General features: G+C 45.0%; 1 protein-coding gene across 2 annotated transcripts; it reads left to right on the forward strand.

Moving 5' to 3' along the window:
- Positions 1-367: 367 nt before the first annotated feature.
- eprs1 (glutamyl-prolyl-tRNA synthetase 1) lies at positions 368-21,337 on the forward strand. 2 transcript variants are annotated; one of them, XM_036542395.1, is made up of 34 exons: positions 368-518; positions 3,216-3,300; positions 3,746-3,845; positions 4,232-4,388; positions 4,517-4,662; positions 4,807-4,907; positions 5,192-5,318; positions 5,598-5,790; positions 5,931-6,102; positions 6,558-6,791; positions 7,427-7,511; positions 7,975-8,034; positions 10,002-10,022; positions 11,133-11,243; positions 11,610-11,746; positions 11,864-12,071; positions 12,299-12,411; positions 12,536-12,653; positions 12,746-13,117; positions 13,316-13,528; positions 14,338-14,589; positions 14,739-15,007; positions 15,309-15,360; positions 15,782-15,991; positions 16,366-16,438; positions 16,899-16,978; positions 17,099-17,200; positions 17,680-17,835; positions 19,057-19,254; positions 19,494-19,667; positions 19,870-20,030; positions 20,201-20,279; positions 20,420-20,484; positions 20,745-21,337. In XM_036542395.1, the coding sequence occupies exons 1-34, from the start codon at positions 476-478 to the stop codon at positions 20,893-20,895; spliced, it is 4,818 nt and encodes a 1,605-aa protein (XP_036398288.1). In that variant the 5' UTR covers positions 368-475; the 3' UTR covers positions 20,896-21,337. The 2 variants fall into 2 exon arrangements, with proteins under 2 accessions (XP_036398288.1, XP_036398289.1); XM_036542396.1 differs by lacking the exon at positions 10,002-10,022.
- Positions 21,338-22,132: the final 795 nt, after the last annotated feature.

Below are 22,132 nucleotides of genomic sequence, written 5' to 3' on the forward strand. Positions count from 1 at the left end.
ACCATAAATAATGACAACTCTTGACAGCCAAAACATCAACGAAACACTGACGGTGATTCTTTCTCCTCCGAATGCTTGTTCAGTATATTTCGTTTTGATGATCCCACAGGCGTCTAATGAAAGACTGTCACCCAACTCACTGAGTGGATGAGATAACACAAAGAGGCATAAGATACTACATAATCTTTGTTATACGTATGAATTTGCTTCCGACACATCACTTAGCTTGATTTGTCAGAACAGTACAGTTAAACACACAATCAGTGTTGTGTTCATTTTAAATAAAGTTTCACAGTGTCTGCGTGTCTGGAACCTTTATGTTCCTCCCACTGTTTTAAGGGGGGTGTAATTTAGAGGCGGAGCGCGGAAGCGGCTCGGTGACTTGGCTGCGTGGCTTGTCGTGTGGCTGGACTGTTAGGAGGAAAGCCTGAAGGAAGGTCTTGAAATTGTGTGCGAGCCCCAAGGAACAGCAAGCATGGCTTTGACCCTTACCATTAATGCCGGCAACCCTCCTTTGGGTAAGTGTGCACATTTAACCGGCGATATTGGTTTGCTAGTTAACTGTCTGCTGAGTGTGGGTACGCGCATGCAACTGCATGGGTGGCCAACTAGCTAGCTTGCTAGTGGGGATTGTCAAGGCTTGAGTGTCGACGAGAGGGTAGTCATCTTTCAATCGGTTTGTCGATTTGTGTAGTATCATGGAAGACTGAAAAAATATTATTGAACGGTAGAGTCGTTACAATAGTTAGTTCCACAATGATGACCAGGCAATGAAAGGAGCATGCATTTTACTTTGAACTGGTTAGCTAACCACCTCGCTGCATGTCACCCCATCTCATCTCACCATTTAGAAAACTAGCTGTTGGTCGTGTTGGCACTATAGCAAGCCTTCTGGCTACATACCGTAGCCGCTCGCTAAATTTGGTTGTAAATTACGTAGTTTGTAATATAGTTACCAAACTAAACCTTACATTTAGTGATCTTGAGTGTGTTGTTTTCCTCGAACCATTTAAACTGCGCCACCCTGTGTTGCAGACCGGATTAACTGGCTGATGCAAGCAAGTTGCAAATGGAAATGCTGTTTCAAGATGCCAACCTAGCTAGCTATCTAAAATGGATAATCTGCTAGAATGAACGCTTAAATAGTCTTGTCTCTTGTTGGTTTATCAAGATATGCTTACTTCCATTTCAATTTCATTTTCTGAGATGGCTGATTGCTGCTGTAGCTTGACGAAATACCTTGTCTCTCTCTACATAGTTCATGTTGCCAATGGCCTGGGTGGCTCACTTGGCTACTTTGTGATCAAACGTGAGGTGATGATGTTGGTGTTGAGTCGTGCTCTCGGAAAATGTCGGAAAATGTATTGCTCTTTCCTCTTCTTTTGATTGCCCCATACTGACACCGCTGTACAGAGGGCAGGTATTTTTAGGGAAAAAAAAACTCACTGCCTTTGATAACATGTCAGCTGATTTTTTTTGTCAGTGACAATGATGCATTACCGTTAAAAACTTGTGGTGAGAGGACAACACATTGTAGGCTAATGTAGGAATATGGATTACGGGGAAATTAATGTCGTTGGAGAAAAAAGAATGTCAAACATCTTCTTTTTTGTTTTTACGTTTATTTTTGAAGGTACGTTTCCATTTTGACACATTTCCCCTCAGATATTTCTGATTCTCACTACATTCATGCTTTTTCCTCCTTTAGCTTTTCCATTCCTCATTTAATGTTTCTGTTGAATTTGCACTCATTCTCAGGGTTCACTAATTCAGATTGACAAAATTTGTTGTCATTTTCATGCTATGGGTGTGGCCATTGTGCTGGTTCCCCATGCCAGAATTAGTTTCTCATATCCCTTGATGTCCATGCTTGATTTTGTTCATTGGATTGTGAAATGCAAAAAAATCCTTGAATTGAACTTGCATTTCAGCTTCAAAAAGTTGGGTGTTCTTTAGGAATGCGTGTTTTTTGTGTTCTGATTGACTCATGTATTCTACAGTGCATTTGTTAAGTGCAGTTTCTGGATGGTAAACTCAGAATTATAATCCATACGACAAAATCATCATAATAATGTTAGCAAGTTCCAGTCTGCTCTTCCAATCTAGTATTTTGTCTAAATATACTCTGCCAGTTTCCACTGTATGTATACTAGTTTTTTATTCTGTTTTAATTTTGGTAATAGTTTGTGGGTTGTGTTTCATGAACCATTCAAAAAGTATGTCTTCCACAACAGGATTTTTTTTAATCAAAGAAGCTGGGGCCTGGTGGTGGATAGGCTTAATTTTAATGTGTTTTGCCTAATAACTAATCCAAATTGAGTGTTGCACCTGTTGTGGGTTGGGAAGCAGAAATAGCACAGTATGGAGACGGGCATGAATGTCTGTAGAGTGTTTAGCAGCTTCTTTCAGTGCAGCCTAATTTACCAGACTTGTTGGGCCTGTTTCTTCTAGCCAGCCGCACACGTGTCTAGTTACGAGACAAGTATGCAAAGTCTAATTTCAGGGGACTGCTTCCATGTCAAATGATCTTAGGAGCGGAGGTTTCAACACCAGCTCTCTCAGAATTTGCTGCAATTGTATCAGATTGTATAGGGTGATTAAAAAGAATTGTCCCTCAATCATTTATTCTGTGAAAATGTTCAGTGGTTGCATAGATAACAGTAAACTAATTTTGACCAGATTTTTGTTTTTTGATGTTTCTTGTAAAACTCAGTTTTCAAAACTATGACTCTGATTTGGATTCATAATATTAACATTTAATTGAAAGCATATAATGTAATTTCCCTGTCTGCAAGTGGGGTGGAGCTGTATTCCTCAAATTAAATTCTGAAGACCTGTCAGATTGTTTTGGTCCAAAATTGTGATGGTGAATTTTTTTTCCTTCTAGAAGAATTACATTTAATAAGTTTATTCTGTCTTTCAAGTGACCAGCTCCAGGTACCACCATCTAGTGGACAAACTTGGTTATAATAAAGAAATAGATATTAACAAAAAATGAGACCACAAAATTTAGTAAATGTACTTTTCTTGACTGGAAAAAAGAACCATCTCAATTTTAGATTCTTTGGACTCCTTGGGCCCCTCAATATTACTAGAACAAAAGAAAGTCCAAATCTGTCCAAGTCATAGTTGTTGAAATAATTGATTTTTTAAAGATATATTTAAGATATTTTCAGTGGTGCAGCATTCACTCCAGTACCTTTGTCTGCCTGTAGGGCCGCTGTTGGTGACAGAGCTTGTGAAGAACAGTGTAAATGTGTCAGTGGAGGAGGGCAAAGACACCATGCTGCGCATCTCTGAGTGAGTATCCACAGAGGAAGCCTGCACTCCACCTGGCCTGTATGTCATTAACACATAAAATGTTTAAGTAGTTACTGTCACCACAGTGCATTGTGAACATATTACCAAATGAATCCTCTGAAATATTCCCTCTGGTAGTTCAAAATAGTGGCATGGAATGCTTATGCTTTACAAAGCAAAGGGGTTCTTTGCATCTTTTATGAAGTCTTCAACAGAAGTAATAATGACTCAGCAGTGATACACAAGCTTACATTTTTCATTGTGTTTGATCTCAATTAGGGCAAAACAGAGATATTTTAAAACTTTTGAATATTAAACTCCTTCCACTAATCCTAGTGAGGACTGAAATAGACTGTGGCCAGAGTGGACATTAAGCGCTCTTTTAGAGTTTAAGGCAATGCTGTTGTACACCCTTCCTCAACCTGTTTGTATTTGTCTTCCTCAGCTCCGTTCATTTCAATGACGTGAACTCCATCACCCGCTACCTGGTGCGTGTAGCTCCTAGTCTCGGCCTGTATGGCTCCAACCTGATGGAACAGACTGAGGTGAGAGCACCGCCCTGCAGGAGGGAGGAGCAGGTCACATGCAAGAGCTGAGTGGCAATGTAGAGTCCATTCAAAATAACAGCTATCATCATTCTGATGCTGCTAAAGGATGTCAACAAGCTACTTTTAACAAGTGGTGTGGATAGCCTACCTCTTAGCTAACTTTGGCCACAGAAATCAAATAGGGGGGGTTGAACTCTACATAATTGCATTAACCTCCTGGCCTTATTTCTCTCCTCATCTATCCCTCCATTGTCCACTGTCTGTCTTTCTGTATTCTCTCATCTCTCTTTCTGTTCCTTTTCCTCTTTCCATTGTTCCTTGTCTTCTTGCTCTCGTGCTCTTTTTTTCCACTCTTAATTCTTTTTTTTTTTTTTTCCTCCAAGGTGGATCACTGGCTGGAGTTCAGTGCACGGCGGATCTCCGGCCAGTCTAGTCTGACTGCAGCCTTTGAGGACCTGGACAAGGCCCTGTCTCTGCGCACCTTCCTGGTGGGCCACAGCCTGACCTTAGCTGACCTCTGTGTATGGGCTGCCCTCAAAGGTCAGTGTCTCATATTCAGTTATTCTCTTTTTTTTTTCTATCACTGTTTTGCATTTTTACTCTGAAACCTCATGTCAACATCGAGCTGTAGCCCTTCTGTGTGCACTTTCTTTCACACCCTCTCACAGGAAGTGCAGGGTGGCAGGCAGTCCAAGCCAAGCCTGGGCCATTCCCTCACATCCGCCGCTGGTTCTCTTTCCTGGAGTCCCAGACTCCCTTCACAGCTGTGGGCAACAAATGGGCCAAGAGTGTGGTTGCCTCAAGCAATGGCACGGTAAGAATAGCAGTGGCCCCCAAACTCAACACGCCCCACCCACTCTTATATTTAAGTGTAATTAGCCCAGGCGGTCCCAGTTTTTGTACATTGTGTCATATAATGCATAATAATTTTTGCTCTGCTCATGTTCCTGTCACTCAGAGTGGGGAGAAAGAGAAGAAGCAGGATGTGGGCAAGTTTGTGGAGCTTCCTGGTGCTGAGATGGGGAAGGTTGTAGTTCGGTTTCCACCAGAGGCCAGTGGGTAAGGCATTCAGCCCCTCACTCAGACAGGGTGACATGATTAAGTTGTTTTGCTGTGAATATATAGGACATACATTTGACCTGTAATATTCAGATTTTATTTAATAACCTTGCAGTTTCACTTAAAGGTGTGTTGATCTGAGTAATTGATCCTCAATTTAGTCATCCTTGGCTTTTTATTAGCACAGCCCTCTTCTGTTAGAAAATTGTTCTATTATGCTTATTTGGGGGTGTCTTGTGCGCTGTAATCATGGCTCGATCATCTCTCTCTTTACCTTTTTTCAGTTATCTGCACATCGGCCACGCCAAAGCTGCTCTCCTCAATCAACATTACCAGGTCAACTTCAAGGGCAAGCTGATCATGCGCTTTGATGACACCAACCCCGAGAAGGAGAAGGAGGACTTCGAGAAGGTGTGAAATGTGGAGCCCTTCTTGTCTCAATGTCCTTCCACTCCCCTCTTCAGAACCAGAAAAAACAGATTTTTACATTGCAATAAATACTGGCCTTACCTGATAGCCATATCAAGAACAATGTCTTCTTATGTCAGAACATATTTCTGATCATTAACATCTTATTTATACATCTTGGTGACTACTAGATGAAATACAGGTGAAGTATGTGCTTGTCTTGATGAAAGCTAATTAAAGAAGACTTAAGCGCTCCACTTTGTGTGTATGTGTGTGTGTCAGGTAATCCTGGAGGACGTGGCCATGCTGCAGATAAAGCCGGACCAGTTCACCTACACTAGCGACCACTTCCCCATCATCCTGCGCATGGCCGAGCAGCTGCTGCAGGAGGGCAAGGCCTACGTCGATGACACGCCGCCTGACCTCATGAAGCAGGAGAGAGAGCAGAGGGCGGAGTCCCGTCACCGCAACAACTGTGAGTGTGAACACCCAAACACGCAGCAAGCTCCGTATATGAGCATGCACGCACATGCACACGCATGCCATTCACCGAGAGCGCCGTACAACCGGTCGCCACAGCAATTTAGCTCTTCTGTTCTCTCTCACTCCCTGCAGCGGTGGAGAAGAACATGAAGATGTGGGAGGAGATGAAGGCGGGGACCGAGTACGGCCAGAGCTGCTGCATGAGGGCCAAGATAGACATGAACTCCAACAACGGCTGCCTGCGTGACCCCACGCTGTACCGCTGCAAGAACACGCCCCACCCGCGCACAGGATCCACGTACAAGTCAGTGCTCAGAACGGCGGCCCAGCGCACCACTGCCAGATCATCTCCCATTCCACACAAAGCAGGAGCCGGCAGCTCAGCACTTAAAACTGCAGCATTCTGCACCAACTGTCAGAGCCCCGCCCCATACACTCGCACTGTGGGAACCCACAAGTCAGCCCATTGCAGCACTATCAATCTTGCTCCCTGCCCCCACCTACCTAGAAGGAGACTTGATAGCATATGTACTTTTAAGGCAGCAGGCTGTGTTAAGGTCAGAACATCTCCCTCCCTTCACATCAACATGTTTTATGCTATGAAGCCATCCCGTACCATAGGATTATAGGATCCTGTACTGCACTGTTGAATTTGTCATTAGCCAGTTAACTGAATTAGAGTGAATTCAGTTCCTGATGAGCCTCCGGGTTTTTAAGTCCTGATTATATGCCTGTTACTCTGTCCCCCTTCTCCCGCAGGGTGTACCCCACCTATGATTTCGCCTGCCCCATCGTGGACAGCCTGGAGGGAGTGACCCACGCGCTACGCACCACCGAGTACCACGACCGCGACGAGCAGTTCTACTGGGTGATCAACGCCCTGAGGCTGCGCAAGCCCTACATCTGGGAGTACGCCCGCCTCAACCTCAACAACACCGTGCTCTCCAAGAGGAAGCTCACCTGGTTTGTGGACCAGGGCCTGGTGGATGGCTGGTAAGGCTCACGCTCAGCCTCTCTGATTCCAGCACATCCGCAGCAGCTCCTCTGATGTCATCTCTGGCAGTCAGGAACAAGACATTGATCTGGGAAATGGGACTGATGGGGGGTGTGGGGGAGGGGCAGTGCTGGCATACAGACTGCTGCCATACAGTGAAAAAAAATCTGCTAATGTCTGATGCCATACAGTGGGAAAAGTGACAGTGAATGTTAATAAATAAGTGAAATAAGTGGAATTTAACTTGCTTTCTGACAGAATGAGGTGACACACAGTTTTATTGCAATAATTTTCTGTCTAGTGGAGAGAAGTCATTCTTATTATTGCAGTGATGGTAAGGGGTGCTGAGAGTCTTGTGGAATTAATGGTTGCAAGTCAGTGTCCCACATTGCAGCTGTCCCCTTTTGCAAAGGCCTCGGGTGTTTCATTTTAAATTTTGCTTTGAAAATGGATACTGAAGTCATGTGATATGTATAGGGGTTAAAATTAATGCAAGTGGGCATTTTATAGATGGGAAAACACTGATTCAGCCGTACACATTGATGAGAAACTATAGGTATATGCTTCTTGTTGAGGAAGGCCATCTGTTAAGTTGTCTAATTGAGCATGTCTGCTCAATCTCTGCTCTGTTTAGGGATGACCCACGTTTCCCCACAGTCCGTGGCGTTCTGCGTAGAGGCATGACTGTGGAGGGACTCAAACAGTTCATTGCTGCACAGGTCAGTATGTGAAATGTGGTCCCACTACTAATGTGGTTAATTACAGTTAGGCTGTTAGGCCATTGCTTACAGTGATCAAGGGTGAATGGCTTAGAGTATCAAGGATTTCCTTTACTTCCTTTGAGAAACTGAAACTCAGGGAAAAGGTATGTTTGGCCCAAACATTCAGCCAGATGTGTGCTTGGTTTGTAAGCGTGCGCTGATATTCATGAGTTAAAGTGGCACTTTTTCTAGAGATCCGAAAATACTGTTCAAGCTCCAGTTGGGTAGGTTTCAATGGTTACGGTAAAGTGGTAATGTTTTTGCTGGTCAACCAGTTAGTTATGTGTGAAACTGGCTGTTGTAAATGGCGCAGAACAGTTGAGCTGGTTACCAGACCACATACCCTACCAGCACTGTACACATTTGCCGGGTTCAAGCTCGTCTCTTACATGTGTCTGTCATTACTTCTGTCTCTGTTCAGGGTGGATCCAGGTCTGTGGTCAACATGGAGTGGGACAAGATCTGGGCATTCAACAAGAAGGTACGGATGAGTGGGACTCTGGGACTGGTCCTCATAATGTCCTCTACCCTCTTCCCTGATGTCCCCATGTCCATCAGGCTCCTAAGCCTATTTGAATCACTACAGCACATCCCCACACCACTACTGTACTGGGGTCAGCTCAGACTCTCCTGCTGAATGAATGGATTCAGGAAAAAGTAACCACTGGCAATTTTACATTTACATTTATTCATTCGGCAGATGCTTTTATCCAAAGCGATTTACAAGTGAATTTCAACTGGATTTAGTTTCTGTAATGAGTTGTAGGGGGTCAATAAGTATGGTCACTTTGCCCAGTTGGGCTGTGACTGATTTGCAAAGATATGTTAATTTTAGATTTCCCTCCCCCATTTTCATGGATTTATACATCAGCTAGCAGACCCTGACACAGTCGATATTTATGCTGACTTTAGTTTCAGAAGATTACCCAGGCATTATTGGTCCAATAAGGTCTTTCCTTTACATTATTTTTTTATTACATACACTGCAACTAATGCCTATTTAAGTATAGGCATATATAACCATCTATCAAAATATTCCTGAGTAAATAGTTGGGCTGAAATTAAAGAGCAGAGGTTGGAGCACAAACCAGCTTACACTGGCCTACAGGCATTTTCTGTCACTTCAGCTTTTGAGCTAAACAATAAAATAGGAATGTTGCTGTGTGCAACCACATAAGCAAGCAAAATATGTGGGCCATGTACAAGCACATGTGAACAACATCAGTATATGACAGAGATTAAATTGCCTTTAACACCCAAAAACAATGAACATAATGTGGTTAGGGTACCTCTGTGGTTTTTATCCTAGTACTAAAGACTGCAATTTGACATCACATTTAAACCATAACCATTCATGTAATGTACACATAGAATTGTTTTAATACCTTAATACTTAACAAATTATTGTTTTGTCATACATTCATAAACAGAACATTTTGTCAGATATGTTTACTGTGGTGCAGAATGATGCTGAGACACACACACACACACACTCATGTGTGTTTATAACCAAATTTAGTGGTAAGTAAATATCATCTTAGCTGTAGTGTGTTTTGCATGCCAGTGTCACACAGCAGGGTAAGTATATAAACCAGAATGAGGACAAGTAGGGTCAGAAGTTAACAGCAGTGAAAACAACCATGAATAGAAAGAGGAAGTGGAATGCAGTTAGAAAGTGAATGCAGATTAAGTAGGGTACATAAGTGCTCTGGTTGGAGCTTTCATATGGATGTGGTGGTTTGAACAGTGTGATCGTGGCCACCGTGCGGTCACTGTTTGAGTGGGCTGCATTAATCTCAGTTCATTAGTCAGAGCTTCCCTGACCACGCTCACGAAACCTGAGTTCCACCATGACCAGAGGTCTTGGTCCTGGCTGCATGGCTTCTCCCTCTTTGCATAATTTCCTGCCAACCCCTCTCCCTCCCTCATCTTTGTCTTTCCATTTCTCCTGTCGTCCATTCCAGGGTTCATGTACACCCATTACAGCAGCTGCTAAAGACAGGAATTATGCTTTCGTCTGCCTCCTCATGTGGTCAATTCTTGCTAATCTGCCTTCTCCATGTACTAACGTTTATTACCTGTGGATTCATATCTGCCTTGTAAGAGCAAGCAATTTATAGCTACTTTCAGGTGGCTCATTCCAGAGACTTTTTTTCTTTCCTGCATTTGTTCCTCCTTGCGCTTGTCCTTTGTTTCCCTTCATCACCCTCGCATCACTTAGGTCAGTTGTAGCCCTGCAGAAGCATTCTTTGCATGGCTTTAGGCAGCGCATGACATCATCAGAAGGCGCCGCTGCAGTGTAGGATGGGTTGTGAGAGGCAGGTGAGGGCAGAGACTACAGGGCTGTGATTAGGAATGTGCTGTATGTCCCGTCTGAACTGTCTTGACCTCTCAGTCTCTATCTCCTGTGTCTAACATTAAACTGCATCTCACTCTTCTGTTTTCAAGCTGCCAATTAGCTGTAAAAAGGTACTCCTCTTCCTCCTCCTGCTCCTCCTCCTGTCTGTCTGTGTGTCTCCTCCTCCCCCACTCTCTCCTCCCCAAGAAATTATGCAGGGATCATTTGTCAGGGACATTCAGAGATCTCTAACTCTTCTCACAAACTCTCCTGAGCCTTGCTCACATGCTAATGCTAACACCTGCAGTGAGTTGGTGTTAGTTGTGCTGGCGCTGTTATCTCATTCAGTACAGCCACTTCCCTTATTGGCAGCTTGTTTAAAGGTGATGGTTATGATGATGAAAATTAGAGCAATGGACTTTCGTCCATGAGGTAATTTTTTTGATTAAGGCTGATGGGACAGTTAACTTTAAATAGCTGGAAATTATTTCACTTTCACTCAACTAACTACATTGTATTGACTGAGTGACTGAACTCAGTGAGTGAACTCACTGACAGCTTTACCAGAGGGACATAAAGAGGCCTTTTGTTGGAACACATCAGATAGGGTTGCTATGTTCAGAACACTGCATGGACAGTCTTTTCCCGTGGGCTTCCTCCTCTTAAGCGTCCATTTTAGCGCACTTTGTCTCTCCCATCACACCCTTGCTTTCCCCCTCCTACCTGCTCTTGTGCTTGGTGGGCTTACTGGCATTGTTTATGAGCAGGGTCAGTTTCTCTGTTTCACTGCCTATCTCTCCCTGGAGCTCACATCCAACACCTCACTTTCTCTGTCTCTCTGCGGGTCACACCCAGCACCTCACTGTCCCTTTGGGTTAAATTCAGCATGTCTCCCTCTCCCTGGAGTTCACATCCAGTACCTTCCTCTCGCTGGGATTCTCATCCATCACCTCACACTCACTGGACTTCACATCCAGAAAGCTTTATCCTTACATTCAGAGTATATATCTGCAAAATAGGCAAACTGTAGCCCTGCTCAAAACAGCTCTGTGTGTGTGTGTCTGCATTCTGTTGTGGTCATCAGATTGCAGATAGAGTTAATTCTTGTTTTAGGAATTGTGTGTCTGACTCATGTCTTTTCTCTCCCCCCCCCCCCCCCCCCCTTTCCCCCATTTTCTCCCCTTTGCCACTATTTTTGTCCACCACCCCCCACCCCCCCTTCCCTTGCTCCCTTCTTCTAGGTGATTGACCCTGTGGCCCCCAGGTTCACAGCCCTCCTGGCATCCCATGTCGTTCCCATTTCCATACCAGAGGCAAAAGAAGAGATGAAGGAGGTAGCCAGACACCCCAAGGTATACCGTCTGGTGCAATGTGTTGTACTTTGTAGTTCTGCTCTTTTAAGGGGTATTTTGCACAAACTCTTGAAAGCATGTCCCTACAGTGTACAGCCTTTCATAAGATTGGCTTAGCTTTGGACTGTGAGTACTTGGTTTTGAATATGAAAAATGTAGAATATTTTCTGGGTAGAAGACAGCAGTACAAATATACTGCCTCTTGCTTGGAAGGCTAAGTCCAGGAGTTTTAAATACTGAGGATGACTTGCAGTTTTATTTCTTGTACTATATGTATGTGTTAAGAACAAAGGATTGAGAGTATATCACAGAGACGATGTGGAGCAAAACCCAAGACATGTAACTGCATGAACCGGTATTCTATAGAATGCTGATGTGGGGATGAAGAAAGTGTGGTACGGACCCAGGGTGCTGATCGATGGGGCGGACGCCGAGACCTTTACAGAGGGAGAGGTCGTCACCTTTATCAACTGGGGCAACATCATCATCACCAAAATCCACAGGTACTGGTCAGTTTGCTGAGACCAAATGACTTACATAGATGGACAATGTGAATTGACATTGGAAAGAATAGTTCATAAACTGTTTTGTAAAGCAGTTTTTTCATTTCTGCATGACAGAGACAGCAGTGGGGTGATCACATCACTGGAGGGACGTCTGAACCTGGAGAACACGGACTACAAGAAGACGACCAAGATCACGTGGCTGGCAGACACCCCCAGTGCCCCTGTCCTCCCCACAGTCTGCATCAGCTACCAGCACCTCATCTCCAAACCAGTGCTGGGCAAGGACGATGACTTCAAGGACTACATCAACAGGAACAGCAAGGTCTGAAGGGGTAGTGGAGAAAGGGAGGGATAGGCAAACTTTTTTTGCTTTGCTTCCATGACACAGGGCAGCAAATGCCTGTTCATGTTGTTAAACTTCTAGTTAAACTGGTGCCTTTGGCTCTGACCACATGATCCAACACCATGCATGTCCTCAAATGCTGTCTTCAGTGTTCAGTCCCTGATTTCTCTTATTCTCTTAACACTCCCTTTTTTTTTCTTTCTCAGGTGGAGGAGAAGATGTTAGGGGATCCTTGTCTGAAAGACTTGAAGAAGGGTGACATCATTCAGCTGCAGAGGCGGGGCTTCTATATCTGTGACCAACCCTATGAGCCAGTCAGGTACATTCACCTGATCATGCCTTATTCCTATTGGGAGATGCCAATATAGTCTCTGCTCTGTTCAGCTAAAAACCATTTAATTGGTCAGGTTGGCTTTACACACTCCCGTGCTGTCTCCACTCAGCCCCCACAGCTGCAAGGAAAGCCCCTGTGTGCTGCTGTACGTCCCTGACGGACACACTAAAGACATGCCCACTGCTGGCTCCAAGGACAAGAGCAAGAGCCAGGCTGCCAGCAAACCTGTGAGTGTGGACACTGACTAACTGACTGACTGGCTTGTGTCAAGAAAATCAGTCTCCTCCTGCTCTCTTACCTTACCCCTCCCCTCCCTCAGGTAAAAGCAGAGCCCGCCTCCCCAGCAAAATCAAAGCCCAGCCCCGCCCCCAGCAGCACCGGAGACGCAGCATCTGTGTTCGCGGCCGTGGTGGCCCAGGGAGAGACTGTCCGGCAGCTGAAGGCCAGTAAAGCACCCAAGGACCAGGTAGACCAGGCAGTGAAGCAGCTCTTGGCCCTGAAGGCAGCGTTTAAACAGCTCACGGGACAAGAGTACAAACCAGGCATGACCCCGCCCGCATCAGCCCCTGCAGCTAAGGATGCCACCCCTGTGCCCTCAAGCCCTGCCCCGAACTCCACCTCCTGCCCGTATGAGCGGGTGGCCCAGCAGGGAGAGGTGGTGAGGAAGCTGAAAGCAGAAAAGGCCCCGAAGGTACACGGTTACATGTTGGTGAAACTTTGTTTGTTGGTGTTTATCAACTGTGTCGAAGTGCAGATTTTCAACCCAATAAGCAGACTAATTAAAATTTTTCATTACTGCCTAGAGGTCTTGTATTTTAGATTGAAATTGTGTTGTAAAGCTCAGTTTATAACTAACTGCAATATAATCCTTTTCTTTCTCTTCCTCCAGGACCAGATAGATGCTGCAGTAAAGAAGCTTCTGGCTCTTAAGGCGGAATTCAAGCAGCTCACCGGGCAAGACTACAAACCAGGGATGGCTCCATCCACCCCCACCGCTGCACCCACCAGCCCAGCCCCTGCCAAGGCCCCCTCTGGCATTTATGAGCGCGTGGTCCAGCAGGGAGAGGTGGTGAGGAAGCTCAAAGCAGAGAAGGCTCCCAAGGTGAGACTTCCAGCACAGAATAGGTTATCTCGGACATTGCCTCCATCTTTAAGAGGGGTAGCTTTTAGGCTGAAAATAAAGGTGCACCCATGAATATATATGCCCTGTCAAATGCCAGCATCATTGTTGTATGATTGAAAGAGTTGCCTCACAAGCATGGCAGTGTAATTCTGTGATTTCCCCAAAACGTGGCCTTGAGACTTGTAACATAAAAAGGAGTTGTTAAGCCAGTTAAATTCATCAGTGTCTTTGGTGCATTTGTTAGGAAACTGAAGAATCTGTAATGGACCTCTACAAATTAATATTGATGTGTAAAATCAATTGCAGAACTGATTATAGGGCATTACGATATTCAAGCTTTTTCTTATATCATCTGGAATAGACTTAAGCACTTGACATTAACCCCATCCCTTCTCTCATTACAGGAGTGAATAGGTGCTGCAGTAAAGTAGCTCTTAATTCTTAAAGCTGAGGTCAGACAGCTTATCTGGCAATATTATAGGCCATTAATGCCCTTGCCCAACTCAGCACTTTTACAGGCTAAAAGTGAGGCTTCTTGAACCACATTATCGGTGGGGCTCTTGTGTGCTGTCAGTCAATATCTAATTTTCTCCACAGAAAAATAAAACTGTGGTTCGTGAAGCCTGCTGCAGCTTACCCCACTAGAACCTTTAAGCAGAGGCAGCACCAAAGCAGAGATAGAATGAGCACAGGTTTTTGATTGCTTTTATTCACTCTTAGAGCATACTCATCTCATGAATTTATCATCAGACTTCAAACTCTTATTTCATCCTCACTATTTCCTTCAGGACCAGATAGATGCTGCAGTGAAGCAGCTGTTGGCCCTCAAAGCAGACTTCAAGCAAGAAACCGGGCAGGACTACAAGCCAGGCATGGCCCCCCCAGCAAGCTCAGCTCCTGTGCAGGCTAGCTCAGCTCCTGTGCAGGCTAGCCCCGCCCCCACCCAGTCCAGCTCCTCCCCTCAGACACAGGTGCTGTTTTCTCAGGTTGCACAGCAGGGGGAGCTGGTGAGGAAACTAAAATCAGAAAAAGCCCCCAAGGTGAGGGAGAGTTTGGTGTGAGGGAGAGTTTGGTGTGAGTGAGTGAGTGAAGGAAACTCTAGTTTCTTTTTCTTGGCAGTTACAATGGATGGATGCACACAGTGAAATAGATTCAGGTATGGACTTGGTATGAATATGTGCCTCTGTAGGAGCAGGTGGACGGCGCAGTGAAGACTCTGCTGGAGCTCAAGGCCCAGTACAAATCCCTGACCGGAGAAGAGTACCGCCCAGTGACGGCAGCAGGGGCAACTGGGGCCGAGGACAAGAGCCGAAAGGACAGGGAGAACAAGTCTGAGAAACAGGGCGGAGGAGGCGGGCGCAAGCAGCGTGGAGGAGACAAGCCGGCTCAGGGACAGGAGCCAAGCTCCTGCGGCGCCGGTGGAGCAGGCGAAGGCCAAGGCCCGAAGAAACAGACACGGTGAGAACCGCAGAGGGCTGGAGGGAGGCGAACACACGTGATGTGTTCCTGCAGGTCAGAAACGAAAGTCAAAAATAAGGAGCTCGTTGCAGCGGTTTCACCCTGGCATTAATTGCTGGAATCTCCACACATACTGATTACCGGAGCACATTTGATATGGGTGTGACCGATCGGCTTGAAGTTTTCCCCCCCTGGCTGGGGACATGTTATGATTGGCACAAACACCAGCTGATTGTGTCTAAGTGCTCATTGTACCAGGAAAAATGTTTTAACCGTATTGAAATGTCTTTTTTGACTGCAGATTGGGTCTGGAAGCTAAGAAAGAGGAGAATCTGGCTGACTGGTACTCTCAGGTATGAAGTACTTGGTGATCAAGTTGGAAAACAGAGGAAGCTGTCACATCAAGTAGTCACATCATGCTTGATGCTGTCACATCAAGTAGTACCTGTAGAGCCACTACCTTTCCATTTTTATCATGGTGGTCACAATTATCATAATTTTGTCATTATTTTTTTGATTAACTACTTCTGTACAACGTGCCAACAATGACAATTAAACAGTACTTAGTAACTTAAAATCAACTTCTTTTGGTAATTCTATTTGTAAAAGTCAATTGCATTAGTAATTCTACATTCACAGAATGTAAACACAGGCCTATGTAAGTTGTAAATAAGTTGTGATCATTTAGCCTTCATTAGTTTTGGTGTTGAGAGTGGAAAGCCTCCCACATCCACCAACTAACAGTAGAGACTCTTCCCTCCTTCCCATGGTCAGGTGATCACCAAGGCCGAGATGATTGAGTACTACGATGTGAGCGGCTGCTACGTGCTGCGGCCCTGGGCCTTCGCCATTTGGGAAGCCATTAAGGATTTCTTTGATGCTGAGATCAAGAAGCTGGGAGTGGAGAACTGCTACTTCCCCATGTTCGTGTCCCAGGCCGCCCTGGAGAAGGAGAAAAGTCACATCGCAGACTTCGCTCCTGAGGTGACTGGGATGGAAGGGGTGTAGGGTGGAGTGTACACTCAGTGAAGCCTATGGTTCATGTCCCTCTGCTCCTTTTGTGGGTTACTTGTCCAGGCAGCGTCAGAGAAAAACACAACTGGGCAAATATAAAAGCATTGACAATCAAATCTAACGCAGCTCAGATTCTTTTGTGGGAGAGAGTGAAAGAAGCAGGGGTTGGGTAAATAAAGCAGGGCTGTGAAATACCATGGAGATGTTGTTGCAAAGCAATTCTTCCCGCTCGGCTAACAGTGTGTGCGTGTGGTTACAGTAAATGGATCATTGGTGAAATGGTTCCTCCTGTTACCGAGTGTCAGGAGTGACAGCAGAGTCTGTGTGTGTGTCTGTGTTCACAGGTGGCCTGGGTCACCCGGTCCGGGAAGACAGAGCTGGCTGAGCCTATTGCTGTCAGACCGACCAGTGAGACAGGTCCGTGCCACAACTCACTCACTCTCATTCTGAGCACACATCCTCACCAGGCCAAAGCTGTGTGGTCATAGTGTTAGGAATGGATTGTGTGGCTGTTCTCTTACAGATGGACACTGCACCAAGGTAACACCCCAGCAAAAACAGAAAGGCAACACTTGTACAGAAGGGGGCAGTGAAGCAGGTTTTTGTCTTTTAGGAGTTTTGACAACTATGGAAGAGGGTCCTGCCCGTCATGCTTCTGTGACAACTACATTGCTGTAATGCCTCAAGCATTACAAATAGTCAAATTTTGGATCTCAAGGCACAAAAGCCGACTTTGAAAAGCACAAACTTATGCCAAGCAATATAATGAATCATTTAAAATATCTCCGGACAAAAGCCAACAAATGCTTGAAAATGTTGGAGCATGACTCTGCATATTTCTCTCTCTCTCACCACATCCTTTTCCTTTTCACCACAGTTATGTACCCAGCCTATGCCAAGTGGGTGCAGTCACACAGAGACCTGCCCATCAAACTCAACCAGTGGTGCAACGTTGTGGTCAGTATCAGCTCATAAGTTGCAGCTCAGGTTACCCCATCCATTTACTGAATTTGAAACTGTTTTTATATGAAATAATACTCTCACACCCTCCATTCATTCCTGGTGTCTCCTTGACAGAGATGGGAGTTTAAGCACCCACAGCCCTTCCTGCGAACCCGAGAGTTCCTGTGGCAGGAGGGACACACTGCCTTTGCCACTAAAGAGGAGGCCGCAGAGGAGGTGAGAGATTTATCTGAAATCCAGTATTAGTCAAAGGTTTGGACACGCTTACTCATAGAAGGGGTTTTCTTTATTTTACTGTTTTCCACATTTTTTCCACACTATGAAATGATACAAATGGGATTGCAGTGCAGTGAGCAAAAAAGTGTTAAACAAATCAAACATTTCAAGCGTTTAAGCATAAGTCTTTAGATCAAAATGTCTTTGAATGTGCGTCAATCAGGTGTGTCCAAACTTTTGACTGGTACTGTATGCTTTGTTCGCATTCTCAGGCTATAGGACAAACAGGTTTTTTATTTCCTTCCACAAAGCAGTTACTAACAATCCAAGTACCTTAAGCGGAACAATAACTATTGTCTCAGTCAACGGAATGCCATGCAGGCCTTCCTCTGCTCAGTCCCTTCCTCCCCTGCAGGTTCAGATGATGAATGGGGTCCTCAGGAGGGCTGACTGTCCACTGTGTCTCTCACTCCTTGTAGGTGCTGCAGATCCTGGACCTGTATGCTCGTGTCTACGAGGAGCTGATGGCCATCCCTGTGGTGAAGGGCAGGAAGACTGAGAAGGAGAAGTTTGCAGGAGGAGACTACACCACCACTGTGGAAGCCTACATCTCTGCCAGCGGGAGAGCCATCCAGGTAGGCCCACACCTGTGAGAGCTGTTCACAAGTGAAACAATAGGATATTTCCCAACGGAAGCTCAAAGGATCCAAGGATGAACTTCATCTTCCAAAGGCTCATTCTGCACTTTCAGTCTGTCAAAGGAAGCAATGCAAACATAAAGCAAGTAATTAAATGTGGGGGGATCTGAGTAGAGATTAATAATTAAATTAAAAACCGAATCTCTCTACTCAATGCCCAATATGAAATGCTAACCAAACCAATGTTAATAATACAATACAGTCAATATTAATAATACAATAGTCTTCTCTTGAAACATGCACCAATCACCAATGTGGTATGTACTGTGGAATGGGTAACTGTTGTCCATGTTATGGACGTAATGGACCATATAACAGTTTAGAAAAAATTAACAATACCTGCCATACCTGCTCTTCTTGGTTGAGCTGTCAGATTCTATAGCGATCATCATATGTAGATTCCCCTGGGGCTTAACTGCCAATAGGATTATCTCTTCAAAATGAATGGCTTTGTTTGTGATCAGAGGCCAATGCCTGAAAGAGGTACAACTATTGGTCACAGAGGACAAGAGCACAGTGAACTTCTGCATTATTGTGTTTTTTGTTTTTTGGGCTGGCGCTCATTCAGAGTGATTTCACGGTATGATTCATAGTACATGGAGCTGAAAGTCAGCACCAGTCATGCATAAAGCAGTAATTGTTGTAGGACACAAATAATGCCTAATGGTTATCGTAGAGACTGATAATACTGTAATTTCTGCATTACAGTAATGTGAATATAGAATCTAACATTGATCTGTAAAAACATTAGTTTATGTTATGGTGTTGACATGGTACCAAACATGGTACATGGCCTGTTTGGCCTGTTTTAATGTCTCTTGCCAAGTACTTTGCTGGCTTGAACTGGATATATCTCTGACCCTTGTATACTGATTCATTGTAGAGTGAGACACTCCCAAACAAAGGAATTCAAGGGGCAGATTGGGCATGTTGGCATATTGCAAGCTTTAGTAACCTCCTGTTTACTGTTTGAAATGTTTTTATAGTCGCTAGGCACTCATTTTGTACTTCTGTCCAAACCCAGTAAGCTGAAAAACAGGTATTTCATATGACTCAGGTCAGTGTGGAATGTGTGTGTTGGGCAGTGCATTCAAGATTTCTCAGATCAACCAGTTTTCATGTCCTTTTAGCAGTACCTTATCTCACCATCTCCCTCAGGGTGCCACTTCCCACCACCTGGGGCAGAACTTCTCGCGCATGTTCGAAATCATGTTCGAGGACCCCAAGAAACCTGGCGAGAAGCAGCTGGCCTTCCAGAACTCATGGGGCATCACCACCCGCACCATTGGTGTTCTGACCATGGTGCATGGAGACGACCAGGGCCTGGTGCTGCCACCCAGGGTGGCATGTCTTCAGGTAAGGACAGGGAGGCAGTGAAGAGATTTTGAGAGTGGGTTTGAGTCTGTGAGAGGATGGCAGATGGTGACAGTGTGAGGATTTATTTGGTGTGGAGGACTAGGGAAAGATGGAAGAGGACAGTGGAGAGATTTGGGCTGAAAGGTTAAGTGCAGTGATTGGGTGGGAAAATTGGGTGTGAAATTTGTGCTTCCCTCCCACCTCCCCCATTGAGTCGCTTCTCTATTCTCTTCCCTCAGGTCATCATTATACCCTGTGGGATCACAGCCTCTCTTCCTGAGGCAGAGAAGGACGCTCTACTGGCTCAGTGCTCCAAGTACCTCTCCCGACTCCAGAAAAGCGGACTGAGGGTCAAGGCTGACCTGAGGGACAACTACTCCCCTGGCTGGAAATTCAACCACTGGGAACTAAAGGTAAAAGCAGTCCAACAAGGCCTAGCTTCCTTCTGACCCGACACTGCTAACTACCGTCATTCCATGAGGGAGTGCTGGGAATGTGAAATGACTGTTGTGGCATCTCTTTGTTCCACTTCTGTGGGTTGGTTTTCCGAGTTCTTGTAGCTTTTGTCTCCCTTTCTCCATGCGTCCTGTTTCGGAACTCTTCTTGTCATCTCAGGGAGTGCCGGTGCGACTGGAGGTGGGACCCAAGGATCTGAAGCAGGGACAGTGTGTGGCAGTGCGGAGGGACACGGGCGAGAAGATCACCCTGCCTGAGGCTGACACTGAGAGCCGACTCTCACAGCTACTGGAGGACATCCAGACCAACTTGTTCCAGAGGTAACATCCTCATAAACAAGCACGCACACGCACACATGGTACTCCTCTCAGCTGTGACATGTTGGAGACCATTGCCAAGATTTCTGAGTAATTGGAAATGTGGTGATAATGTGGGTGCTTTGTGCCAGCTGCTGTTGTGAAGTGAAGTAAGTCATGTGTGCATGTCGCAGGGCTTCAGATGATCTGAAGGCACATATGGTGGCGGCTGACAGCATGGAGCAGTTCCAGAAGGAACTGGACCAGGGCAAGGTGAGTCAGGGGAATGCAAGGATTGTGAAGTTTGTTGATGACAGTCTGGGACTGGCTACCAGCCAGGTAGAATACAGTGATTGACATTGTACATATGTTCTAAGCTTGTTGCTATGTTGTACTCCTTTGATTTGCTACAGATTGTTCAAATCCCCTTCTGTGGAGGTATTGAATGTGAGGATTGGATTAAGAAGACCACAGCCAAGTAAGTCACTATTACTGCCTTGATTCCTAACATTAAACATTAACACATGCTAAAAGAGTTACCATAGACATAAATTACTCTTTCATGTTTGTGTAAAAATGTTGCTGTTAATATTGGAACAAGAAACTACCAGTATTTCTTGGAATTGGTCTCTCTGAAGCAATAATATTTTGGTGGGAGATATGTGACTGTGAGCTCTTACACATGAGCAGGTGCACCATTGTTGTAATTCACCCATTTTCTTTCTTCTTTCCCATCAGGGATCAGGACCTGGAGCCCGGTGCCCCCTCTATGGGAGCGAAGAGCCTGTGCATCCCCTTCCAGCCACTGAAGACCCTGGCACCAGGGCAGATGTGTGTGAGCGGGAAGGAGCCAGCACAGTTCTACACGCTGTTTGGGCGTAGCTACTAAAAGGGCCCGCAGAGAGATGGAGGAACAAACCTGACTCCACCCCTCTCTCAGGGTTCTTTGGTGCTGCACCCTCCTTGCCACACCTGACAGAGACTTACCCTTAGAGAGACTGATGCACTCATTGTAACTGTAACAACCCATTTCCTCCAGTATGAAAACTCAGTGTAGTCCTAACTTCCTGTGATACACCCTTTTGTCCCTTAAACCTGTCCCCCACCCCTCCATACTCAGGACTGTACAGTTAGAAAGATGGAGAGGAAATGAAAGCAGAGAGAGACTCATTTATCCCAATCAGAAGAGGAGACAATGTGAAGCCTGGGGAATTGGGGGTTGGTTTTGATCCCTGTAATTCAGTAGTTGCAAAGCCCTTTGCCTCCTTGTTTTATGCGCAGTGTCATAACAGTAACACCAAACTGACACCAAATAGACTACCATTGGAGTGAGCAACAATTAACTGTTTTATTTTTTGTTGTAAACTTAATAAATGTAATGAATTGATTCTCAATACTTTGTGTTTAGTTTCATATGTATGAGTGGAGGACAAGTCCTTTTTCATTTTTTCTTATTATGCAGTAACACTTTCCCCAAATAATATACAGTAACTCAGCATTTGCATAAAGTCCTTCCTTTATTTTCACCAAGTGTCTGCACAGTGCAGCATGCTCTGCTTGTGTATTATGCCTTGTGGATGGTTATTATTTGTTTTTCTGACACTGTCTATGGCAGCACATTGCCAAGACAACCAAACGGGAATGACTAACTCAGGTCAAACAACTGCAATGCCACAAATGAACACAAACAAAAGGCACTTTCACTGACATGTTGAGACAAAGACAACCTGGAAAATGGCACATTTCTACCAGGTGTCCCTTGTTAAGCTCAGCACAGTATTCATGCATTGTCAAAGGTCCATTCATTCAAAAATGTCCCTGTCCAAGCACCAGTTTTGCTGTTACAGCAGATACTTTTTTAAAAAAAAGTATGTGTAAGGTTTTCAGATATGTTGCTTTACATTCAATGACATTTATGGAAAAACATGACACAGCATTAACACAACCCCATGAAATATGCAGTGCATTTTTTTCTAAAGATAACCAACACATCTTATTGTGTGTGCCTTCAGAAATGACATATGGTAAAAACAATACATGACAAACTCATAAAGGGGCAGTTTTCTTCGTTTTTACACATAAACCAACGTGTTAAATGTCAAACAAACTGGTAAAATATAACTCAA

The sequence above is a fragment of the Megalops cyprinoides genome, chromosome 12, assembly GCF_013368585.1.
Source record: "Megalops cyprinoides isolate fMegCyp1 chromosome 12, fMegCyp1.pri, whole genome shotgun sequence".
Taxonomy (NCBI): Eukaryota; Metazoa; Chordata; class Actinopteri; order Elopiformes; family Megalopidae; genus Megalops; species Megalops cyprinoides.